This window comes from Artemia franciscana, chromosome 9 (assembly GCF_032884065.1).
Source record: "Artemia franciscana chromosome 9, ASM3288406v1, whole genome shotgun sequence".
NCBI classification, from domain to species: Eukaryota; Metazoa; Arthropoda; class Branchiopoda; order Anostraca; family Artemiidae; genus Artemia; species Artemia franciscana.
In genome coordinates, this window is record NC_088871.1 from 32,890,434 (window position 1) to 32,903,028 (window position 12,595).

At 34.6% G+C, this 12,595-nt stretch overlaps 1 protein-coding gene across 1 annotated transcript; it reads left to right on the plus strand.

Annotated features, from left to right (window-relative positions):
- Window positions 1–10,477: 10,477 nt before the first annotated feature.
- LOC136030810 (uncharacterized protein DDB_G0283697-like) lies at window positions 10,478–11,911 on the plus strand. Its single transcript, XM_065709857.1, has one exon. It carries the CDS (start codon window positions 10,478–10,480, stop codon window positions 11,909–11,911), a length of 1,434 nt encoding a protein of 477 aa, XP_065565929.1.
- Window positions 11,912–12,595: the final 684 nt, after the last annotated feature.

A 12,595-nucleotide genomic window follows, 5' to 3' on the forward strand; every position in this document is an offset into this window, starting at 1 on the left:
GTAATGAAGCTGTTTGGCGAATTCTTTCATTTCCGATACATGAACGTAGTCCAGCTGTTGTTCACTTAGCGGTACATTTACAGAATGGTCAACGTGTTTATTTCACGGAAACCAACGTGCAACAAAGAGTCCTGAATCCACCGGATACAACATTAACAGCTTTTTTTTCGCTTTGCAAAAATGATTCTTTTGCGAAAAAACTGCTGTATACTGAAGTGCCTTCGTATTACACGTGGAATACTAAAAATAAAGTATTTGAACGTCGAAAACAGGGTAAGTCAGTCGACGGCCAACCTACCATCTTCAAAGATACCACGATAGGAAGACTCTACACCGTTCACCCCAATCAACATGAATGCTTCTTTCTACGCCTGCTTTTGGTGAATGTACCCGGTCCGACATCCTTTGAGTATTTGAGGACTGTAAATGGTACTATACATGACACTTACCGTAGTGCATGCAAGCTCTGAATTTATTGGAGAATGACCAACACTGGGATAACTGCATCAATGACGCGTGCGAAACGTCAACCCCAAGTCAAATTCGTGCATTGTTTGGCATCATTTTAACAACTTGCTCTCCATCAGCTCCTACAGAGTTATGGGAAAAATATAAGTCAAAAATGTCCGAAGATATACTTCATCGAAAACAGTTAGAGACGTCAGACATGACTTTTGATTTTACACCAGAAATTTATAACTACACTTTAGTTGTTATAGAAGATATCTTGCATAAGTATGGCAAACAAACCTCTTCAGGGTTTGGGAATGCCTTCACCTAACCGTATCGCTGCTGTTTCGACATGTGTAGAATTGGATCGTGAACAAAGTTACAGTACGAGTGATCTATTGTCGTATGTACAAAATAACATTTCCAAGTTAACGTCGGAACAAAAAGACATTTATGATACGATAATGCATTGTGTCGATAACAACGTTGGAGAAATTTTCTTTTTGATGCGCCAGGAGGGTACTGGTAAAACGTTTGTGATAAAACTGATTCTGGCATCAATTCGATCTAAAAATGATATAGCGTTGGCAATTGCGTCGTCCGGAATAGCCGCAACATTGCTGCCTGGTGGAAGAACTGCTCATTCCGCTTTGAAATTGCCTCTGAACTTGCATTCTACAGAAACTCCCACGTGCAATATTTCCAAATCATCTGGGATGGGTAAAGTATTGCAGCAATGCAAACTTATTATTTGGGATGAGTGCACAATGGCACACAAAAAATCGCTCGAGGCTCTGGATCAATGCTTGAAAGATTTAAGAGGGAATTCGAAACCCTTTGGCAGCACATTAATATTGCTTGCAGGAGATTTCAGGCAAACATTACCTATAATACCTAGATCAACTCTGCAGACGAAATGAATGCTTGCCTGAAAAATTCTAATTTATGGGCACACGTAAAAACATTAAAATTAACTACAAATATGCGTGTCCGATTGCAAAACGATGACTCTGGTCAAACATTTTCAGATCAATTGCTAGCAATGGGAAACGGAAAGCTCCCAGTAGACTCAATTTCAGGACGTATACAACTACCTGCTGATTTCTGTAATTTAGTGACGTCCAAAAATGAATTGATTGAAAATATATTTCCGAATATTCTAAAAAATTATAAAAATAATAAATGGCTAAGTGAAAGAGCGATTCTCGCACCCAAGAATATAGACGTCCACGAAATCAACAATATTGTTTTGACCAAGATTCAAGACCAGGCAGTCCTTTACAAGTCAGTCGACACAGTTTTGGAACCAAATGAAGCGGTTAATTATCCATCTGAATTTTTAAATTCCATAGATCTTTCAGGGTTTCCACCACACGTGCTACAACTAAAAATAGGCGTACCAATAATATTGTTACGTAACATAAACCCACCAAAGCTTTGCAATGGCACTCGACTTGCCGTAAAAAAAACAATGGAAAACCTAATAGAGGCCACAATCCTGACAGGGCCTTTTGAGGGTGAGGCTGTTCTTATTCTCGCAATTCCCATGATTCCAACAGATCTGCCTTTTCAATTTAAAAGATTGCAATTCCCAATTCGATTAGCATTTGCAATCACCATTAACAAAGCTCAAGGTCAATCATTAGAAAAATGTGGTATTGATCTTAATACTGATTGTTTTTCCATGGACAATTGTACGTTGCATGTTCGAGGGTCGGTAAACCTGACAATCTATTTATATGCAGCGAGAATTGGACAGCGAAGAATGTTGTATATTCTCAAGTTTTACGAAGTTAGTTGTATTTCGGAACAGACTGTTGTATATTCACAAGTTTTACGTAGTTAATTTGTATTGTATCTATCTATCTATCTATCTATATAAAAACGAGTTGTGTGTATGCATGTTTGTTTGTTTGTAAAAAGAACGTTTGCATATGACGTCATTATTAGTACATACGGCTTTGTATATGGACAGACAATGGGAAAGCCAAGAATGTTGTATATTCGCAATTTTTACGTAGTTTGAAACACATATATAAATCTATCTATATTCACAGGTGGGACACAGGGACACAACTACAATGGCGCGTAACTAATATGGCGCGTAACTAATATGGCGCGTAACGACTTACGCGCGCGGGGGGGGCTTGGGGGGGCGCGAAGCGCCCCCACCAACTAGGTGTTGGGGTGGCGCGAAGCGCCACCCCAACAGCTAGTATATATATATATATATATATCTTTCTATATTCACAGGTGGGACACAGGAACACAACTACAATGGCGCGTAACACTACAGACTGGGACACCGGGACACAGGGAATATAAATGACGACCGGACATTCAAAGATAAATTACAGACCGGGACACTGGGACACAAAAGACGAACGGGACACCGGGACAGAGGGAATATAAATGACGGCCGGGACGCTCAAAGAGAAATTACAGACTGGGACACCGGGACACAAATGACGACCGGGGGCCCAGGGGGTATATATAAATGACGACAGGGAGTCGGTAAACCTGACAATCTATTATATGCACAGACAATGGGACAGCAAAGAATGTAGTATATTCCCAAGTTTTACGTAGTTAAATATATATATATATATATATATATATATATATATATAATAAATATATATTATATATATATACTATATATATATATATATATATATATATATATATATATATATATATATACATATATACATATATATATATATATATATATAATATATATATATATATATAGTATATATATATATATATATATATATATATATATATATATATATATATATATATATATATATATATATATATATATATATATATATACATATATACATATATATATATATATATATATATATATATATATATATATATATATATATATATATATATATATATATATATATATATATATATATATATATATATATATATATATATATATATATGTGTGTGTGTGTGTATATATATCTATATCTATATATATAAAAATAAGTTGTCTGTGTGTGGATCTGTGGATCAGGTGACGTCACCTGAAAAAACTGGATCAGGTGACGTCAAAACTGAAAAAACTAAAAAAAGGCAAAAACTACAAAAAAAACTAAAAACTAATAAAAAAAATAAAAAAGCTAAAAAACTAAAAAAACTAAAAAAAGGCAAAAACTACAAAAAAAACTAAAAACTAATAAAAAAGCTAAAAAACTAAAAAAACTAAAAAAAGGCAAAAACTACAAAAAAAACTAAAAACTAATAAAAAAAATAAAAAAGCTAAAAAACTAAAAAAACTAAAAAAAGGTAAAAAACTAAAAAAAACTAAAAACTAAAAAAAACTAAAAAAAAGGAAAAAACTGAAAAATAAGCTAAAATAAAGGTAAAAACCAATAAAAAACTAAAAAAAAAACTGAAAAAACTAAAAAAAGGCAAAAACTACAAAAAAAACTAAAAACTAATAAAAAAAAGTAAAAAAGCTAAAAAACTAAAAAAACTAAAAAAACTAAAATAAGGTAAAAAACTAAAAAAAATAAAAAATAAAAAAAAAATAAAAAGAAGGAAAAAACTGAAAAATAAGCTAAAATAAAGGTAAAAACCAATAAAAAACTAAAAGAAAAAAAGGAAAAAACTAAAAAAAATTTTCATCTAAAAAACTAAAAAAAACTAAAAAAGGTAAAAACTAAAGAACTAAAAAAGAAAAAAATAAATGACGACACTCAAAGAGAAAGCGACCAGGACAAAAGGAATGTTCGATTAGCAATCAACAAAGCACCGGGACACAGGGAGTATAAATGACGACCAGGACATAAGTAAAAAAAAAAACTAACAAAACTAAAAAGAAGGTAAAAACTACAAAAAAACTAAAAAGAAAAAAACTAAAAAAAGGCAAAAACTATAAAAAAAACTAAAAACTAATAAAAAAGCTAAAAAACTAAAAAAACTAAAAAAAGGCAAAAACTACAAAAAAAACTAAAAACTAATAAAAAAAATAAAAAAGCTAAAAAACTAAAAAAACTAAAAAAACTAAAAAAAGGTAAAAAACTAAAAAAACTAAAAACTAAAAAAAACTAAAAAAAAAGGAAAAAACTGAAAAATAAGCTAAAATAAAGGTAAAAACCAATAAAAAACTAAAAAAAAAAACTGAAAAAACTAAAAAAAGGCAAAAACTACAAAAAAAACTAAAAACTAATAAAAAAGGAAAAAAGCTGAAAAACTAAAAAAAAATAAAAAAAACTAAAAAAAGATAAAAAACTAAAAAAAATAAAAAATAAAAAAAACTAAAAGAAAGGAAAAAACTGAAAAATAAGCTAAAATAAAGGTAAAAACCAATAAAAAACTAAAAAGAAAAAAAGGAAAAAACTAAAAAAAATTTTCATCTAAAAAACTAAAAAAAACTAAAAAGGTAAAAACTAAAAGAACTAAAAAAGAAAAAAATAAATGACGAGACAAAAGGAATGTTCGATTAGCAATCAACAAAGCACCGGGACACAGGGAGTATAAATGACGACCAGGACATAAGTAAAAAAAAAACTAACAAAACTAAAAAGAAGGTAAAAACTACAAAAAAACTAAAAAGAAAAAAAACTAAAAACTAATAAAAAAACTAAAAAATCTAAAAATCTAAATAAACTAAAAAAGAAAAAAAAAGGAAAAAAAATAAAGGAGAAAAACAAAACTAAAAAGCGAATGTATATACAGACCGGGACACCGGGATACAAATGACGACCGGGACACAGGGAATATAAATGACGACCGGGACACAGGGACACAACTACAACGGGGACACCGGGGGAAACAGGGGGATATAAATGACGACCGGGACAGGGAATGGTCGATTAGCAATCACCATCAACAAAGCTCAAGGGCAATCATTAGAATCATGAGGTATAGATCTGAATACAGATTGTTTTCCCATGGACCATTATATGTTGCATGTTCAAGAGTCGGTAAACCTGACAATCTATTTATATGCAAAGACAATGGGACAGCAAAGAATGTTGTATATTTGCAAGTTTTACGTAGTTAAAACCATATATATATATATATATATATATATATATATATATATATATATATATATATATATATATATATATATATATATATATCTATATTCACAGGTGGGACATAGGGACACAACTACAATGGCGCGTAACTATTATGGCGCGTAACGACTTACGCGCGCGGGGGGGCTTGGGGGGGCGCGAAGCGCCCCCACCAACTAGGTGTTGGGGTGGCGCGAAGCGCCACCCCAACAGCTAGTATATATATATATATATCTATCTATATTCACAGGTTGGACATAGGGACACAACTACAATGGCGCGTAACTAATATGGCGCGTAACGAATTACGCGCGCGGGGGGGCTTGGGGGGGCGCGAAGCGCCCCCACCAACTAGGTGTTGGGGTGGCGCGAAGTGCCACCCCAACAGCTAGTCTATATATAAAAATAAGTTGTCTGTCTGTGTGTCTGTCAGGTGACGTCATGTTTCTGTGTCGACTGACGTCATGAAGTTAGTTGTCGTCATTTTTGCTCTGACGGTGACGTCATTAAAGATATTTAAGACATATATATTCACGTCGAAATCTATTAATGTTTAAGTTTAAAATGACTGATGAACTTACAATGGCAAAAGCCGATGAAGATGCTCAAAGAGTCTATGCCAAAAAACTTGATGCTGATAGAGAAAGTCAGAAAAGAAAGCGTGCCGAGGAATCAAAAGAACAGCAAGGAAACAGGCTTGAGGCTAAAGAACGCAAAACCGCGCAGTTAGATGAAGATCCACCTCGACAGCGAGAGTCAAAACATATCAAAACTGAAAATGATAGCGATGATGATTGGGTTTGGGATTTTGACTTGGATAAGGTCATCAATGCCTACCAGATTTTAGTTAAAAAAACAAAGGTTCGGCGATATGTATTTCATAGTGAAGCTGAAAAATTGAGAAGAAAAAGAAAACTGAAAAAAGAAAGAATGTAAAAAACAAAAAAATACTAAAAAGAAAAAACACTCAAAGAGAAATTACAGACCGGGACACAAATGACGACCGGGACAGAGGGAATATAAATAACGACCGGGACACTCAAAGAGAAATTACAGACTGGGATACCGGGACACAAATGACGACCGGGACACAGGCAATATAAATGACGACCAGGACACAGGTATTTAAGAATATCGTTCAAAGACAAATTTTTAATTGTAAGAAGACCGTTGAAAGAGAAATTTCTAATTGTAAAATGACTGAAGAACCTACAAAGGCAACACCCGAGGAAGCTGCTCAAAACGAATCTATTCAAGCCGAAGTAGCTGAGTTGGTAAAGAGTTATGTTTCAGGTTCTAGGTCCGAGAGGCTCGAAATCAAAGATTTCGACGAAATCGTACAATATCGGGCTGGAAGATACATAAGCAGTAATGAAGCTGTTTGGCGAATTCCCTCATTTCCGATACATGAACGTAGTCCAGCTGTTGTTCACTTAGCGGTACATTTACAGAATGGTCAACGTGTTTATTTCTCGGAAACCAACGTGCAACAAAGAGCCCTGAATCCACCGGATACAAAATTAACAGCTTTTTTTTCGCTTTGCAAAAATGATTCTTTTGCAAAAAAACTGCTGTATACTGAAGTGCCTTCGTATTACACGTGGAATACTAAAAATAAAGTATTTGAACGTCGAAAACAGGGTAGGTCAGTCGACGGCCAACCTATTATCTTCAAAGATACCACGATAGGAAGACTCTACACCGTTCACCCCAATCAACATGAATGCTTCTTTCTACGCCTGCTTTTGGTGAATGTACCCGGTCCGACATCCTTTGAGTATTTGAGAACTGTAAACGGTACTATACATGACACTTACCGTAGTACATGCCAAGCTCTGAATTTATTGGAGAATGACCAACACTGGGATAACTGCATCAATGACGCGTGCGAAACGTCAACCCCAAGTCAAATTCGTGCATTGTTTGGCATCATTTTAACAACTTGCTCTCCATCAGCTCCTACAGAGTTATGGGGAAAATATAAGTCAAAAATGTCCGAAGATATACTCCATCGAAAACAGTTAAAGATGTCAGATATGACTTTTGATTTTACATCAGAAATTTATAACTACACTTTAGTTATTATAGAAGATTTGTGCGTACGTATGGCAAACAAACCTCTTCAGGATTTGGGAATGCCTTCACCTAACCGTATCGCTGCTGTTTCGACATGTGTAGAATTGGATCGTGAACAAAGTTACAGTACGAGTGATCTATTGTCGTATGTACAAAATAATATTTCCAAGAGAACGTCGGAACAAAAAGACATTTATGATACGATAATGCATTGTGTCGATAACAACGTTGGAAAAATTTTCTTTTTGGATGCGCCAGGAGGTACTGGTAAAACGTTTGTGATAAAACTGATTCTGGCATCAATTCGATCAAAAAATGATATAGCGTTGGCAATTGCGTCGTCCGGAATAGCCGCAACATTGCTGCCTGGTGGAACACGTAAAAATATTAAAATTAACTACAAATATGCGTGTCCGATTGCAAAACGATGACTCTGGTCAAACATTTTCAGATCAATTGCAGGCAATTGGAAACGGAAAGCTCCCAGTAGACTCAATTTCAGGACGTATACAACTACCTGCTGATTTCTGTAATTTAGTGACGTCCAAAAATGAATTGATTGAAAAAGTATTTCCGAATATTCTAAAAAATTATAAAAATAATAAATGGCTAAGTGAAAGAGCGATTCTCGCACCCAAAAATATAGACGTTCACGAAATCAACAATATTGTTTTGACCAAGATTCGAGACCAGGCAGTCCTTTACAAGTCAGTCGACACAGTTTTGGAACCAAATGAAGCGGTTAATTATCCATCTGAATTTTTAAATTCCATAGATCTTTCAGGGTTTCCACCACACGTGCTGCAACTAAAAATAGGCGTACCAATAATACTTTTAAGAAATATCAACCCACCAAAGCTTTGTAATGGCACACGACTTGCCGTAAAAAAAACAATGGAAAACCTAATAGAGGCCATAATCTTGACAGGGCCTTTTGAGGGTGAGGCTGTTCTTATTCCTCGCATTCCCATGATTCCAACGGATCTGTCTTTTCAATTTAAAAGATTGCAATTCCCAATTCGATTAGCATTTGCGATCACCATAAACAAAGCTCAAGGTCAATCATTAGAAAAATGTGGTATAGATCTTAATACTGATTGTTTTTCCCATGGACAATTGTACGTTGCATGTTCGAGGGTCGGTAAACCTGACAATCTATTTATATGCAGCGACAATTGGACAGTGAAGAATGTTGTATATTCGCAAGTTTTACGCAGTTAATTTGTATTGTATCTATCTATCTATCTATCTATATAAAAACGAGTTGTGCGTAGTTTAACTCCTGCAGACGAAATGAATGCTTGCCTAAAAAATTCTAATTTATGGGCACACGTAAAAATATTAAAATTAACTACAAATATGCGTGTCCGATTGCAAAACGATGACTCTGGTCAAACATTTTCAGATCAATTGCTGGCAATTGGAAACGGAAAGCTCCCAGAAGTGGGAAAGCCAAGAATGTTGTATATTCGCAATTTTTACGTAGTTTGAAACACATATATAAATCTATCTATATTTACAGGTGGGACACAGGGACACAACTACAATGGCGCTTAACTAATATGGCGCGTACCGACTTAAGCGCGCGGGGGGCTTGGGGGGGTTTGGGTGGCGCGAAGCGCCACCCCAATAGCTAGTATATATATATATATATATATATATATATATATATATATATATATATATATATATATATATATATATATATATATATACATATATATATATATATATATATATATATATATATATATATATATATATATATATATATATATATATATATATATATATATATATATATATATATATATATATATATATATATATATATATATATATATATATATATATATATATATATATATATATATATATATATATATAATATATAATTATATAGGAACGTACCCAAGAGGGTACGCGATAAGAAACGACCTTTAGATTATGCTATTAACTTTATTATACTAGACACTTATCCTTCGATACTTTCAAATTATAAAACAAAATTAAAAATAAATATAATTAAAAAACATTATATATATATATATATATATATATATATATATATATATATATATATATATATATATATATATATATATATATATATATATATATATATATATATATATATATATATATATATATATATATATATATATATATATATATATATATATATATATATATATATATAAATATATATATATATATATATATATATATATATATATATATATATATATATATCTGTATTCACGGGTGGGACACAGGGACACAACTACAATGGCGCGTAACTAATACAGCGCGTAACGACTTACGCGCGCGGGGGGGGGGGCTTGGGGGGGCGCGAAGCGCCCCCACCAACTAGGTGTTGGGGTGGCGCGATTTTAAGTTTCAATGTTCAACAGTACTTAAGAACCCCTCAAGAAAAATGGCGGGAAACCAAACAAAACACAGAATCCTATTTTTCCGAGTATTATACCGAGTTTTATTCTATTCTTGGAGCAAGATAGAAGAATTTAACCAAACAAAGCCACAGGGAGGGATTAAACCATATTGGGTGATTTAGGCGATATTTTTTTTTTTCACCAGCCTGTTGAAACTTGATGTTATTATACTTAGTCAAACGTCATTGACAAGATCGATTGACAAATCACATCATTATATTTTCTTGGTGCAGGTTTTTCTAAGATTATCTCGTAAAGTTTTCTGTAATACCAAAAGTTAAAAAGAGCAAAATGATTTGATTGTTATTAGCTACAGATTTTGGTTTTCAGAGCTTTGATTAGTATAATAATAAAGAAAACACACTTACAGTTCTTCATCATTTGGCCGTCATTTAACAATTACTCTTCATAAGACTCAATTCTTCTCTTACAAAGCGTTTAAATATGGAATTTGAAGGAACTAGTATTTTGAAGGAAGCCAAAGGTGATGCCACTGATGTTTGTAGAGAATTGCCAGATACGACAGGAGTACAAAGTGTCACTGTACAGGATATAAAACCTCTTGGCGAAGAAACAGCAGTTATTAACGTACATAATTGTGAGAATGATGACAAACAACGTAGCGACGTAAGCCAGTCTGTAACAAAAGATAGTGAAAACACAGAAATAGTAGTTAGTAACATAGACAATTCTGAGAATGATGACAAACAACGCAACGCCGTAAGCCAGTCTGCAGCAAAAGATGGTGACAACACGGAAATAGCAGTTAATAACGTACACAATTCTGAAAATGATGACAAACAACGCAATGACTTAAGCCAGTCTGCAGCAAAAGATAGTCTAAACACAGAAAGAACCAAAAGGCGTAGACGTCGAAGGAGAAGGACGAATAAGCCGACTTCTGTTGACTCTAATACAGATGAAGTACCCAATGAGACAGGTAAAAGTATCACAATAGTTGGTCAAGAGGCTGAAGATAGAAAAATAAGTGGATGTAATAACAAAAAGGAAAATGAAACTTCAGCTAAAAGAATCGATCCATTGGAGAAAGGCAAACAGAAAAATATCCCAAATCAGAAGATCAGCATTCAAGATCACCATGATCAAGATCATCTAGTGAAGACAAATCCTCGTAAAGATTTAGAAAGCTTTCTGGGAAAAAAGCGAAACTATCCTGAAAAGGTAAGTAACCCTTACAGAGGCAGAGGTGGTACAAATAGTGACAGCCAAGGGAAGGGGTACATACGCGGCATAAACAGAGGTAGAGATCAAGCCTTTCGCCCTAACAGAAATAGAGACAGCGAGTATGATGAGGTTAGAGGCAAGGGACGTTCGGACTTTAACAGAGGTAGAGGAATATCTGACTCTGACAGAGGAAGGCCCGGCTTTAGCAGAGGTAGAGGGACGTCTCATTTTAACGGAGGTAGAGGAAGGAATAATTTTAACCATTTCCGGGGAAGGTCAGAGTTTAGCAGAAGCAGCGAAAGAAAAGAATTCAACAGTGGCAGTGGAAGGCCATATTTAAACAGAGGCAGAGGTAGAGGGAGTAGCTATGAGCCATATAAAGGCATTGCAAGTTACGCTAAAATTCATGCTGAATTCAAGGGAGATTCCTACGATACCAAAGTGAATAGCTTCGCAGATAGAGGTAGAACAAATGGAGAATTCAATAGAGGAAGAGCAAATAGCTATAGTAGCAACGTAGGTAGCGAGAATGAGAGAGTGAGAGACACCTATAATAGAAGAGGTTCCCACACCGCCGATGTAAGAGATTCCTTTGTCAGGGGGAGAGGTACTGGAGACTTCAGCAGAGGTAGAGGACGGCAAATTTTTCAAAGGGGAAGAGGAAGCAGCTATAATAGGATCGAAGAGCAGTAAGAACAATCCTCAGTTTTTATAGAAGACTAGCTTTTTTATGAAGACTAGCAACACCTAGTTGATGGGGGCGCTTCGCGCCCCCTCAACCCCCTCCCCCCGCGCGTAAGTCGTTACGCGCCTTATAAGTTACGCGCCATTGCAGTTGTGTCCCTGTGTCCCTCCCGTGTATATAGATATATCTATCTATATAAAAATAAGTTGTCTGTGGATGTGTCTGTCAGGTGACGTCGTGTTTGTGTGTTGACTGACGTCATGAAGTTAGTTGTCGTCATTTTTGTTATGACGGTGACGTAATTAAAGATATTTAAGACATGCGTTCACGTAGAAATCTATTAATGTTTAACTTTGAAATGACTGATGAACTTACAATGGCAACAGCCGAGGAAGATGCTCAAAGAGTCTATGCCAAAAAACTTGCTGCTGATAGAGAAAGTCAGAAAAGAAAGCGTGCCGAGGAATGCAAAGAACAGCAAGAAAACAGGCTTGAGGCTGATAGAGAAAGAAAGAACAGAAAGCGTGCCGAGGAACTACCAGAGCAACGCGAAAGCAGACTTGCTGCTAAAAGAGAAAGTGAAAAAAGAAGGCGTGCCGAGGAATTACCAGAGCACCATGAAACCAGACTTGCTGCTAAAAGAGAAAGTGAAAAAAGAAGGCGTGCCGAGGAATCACAAGAACAGCAAGAAA

Coding starts and splice junctions, on each gene's coding strand:
- LOC136030810 (XM_065709857.1), top strand. CDS start 10,478: ATGGAATTTGAAGGAACTAGTATTTTGAAGGAAGCCAAAGGTGATGCC.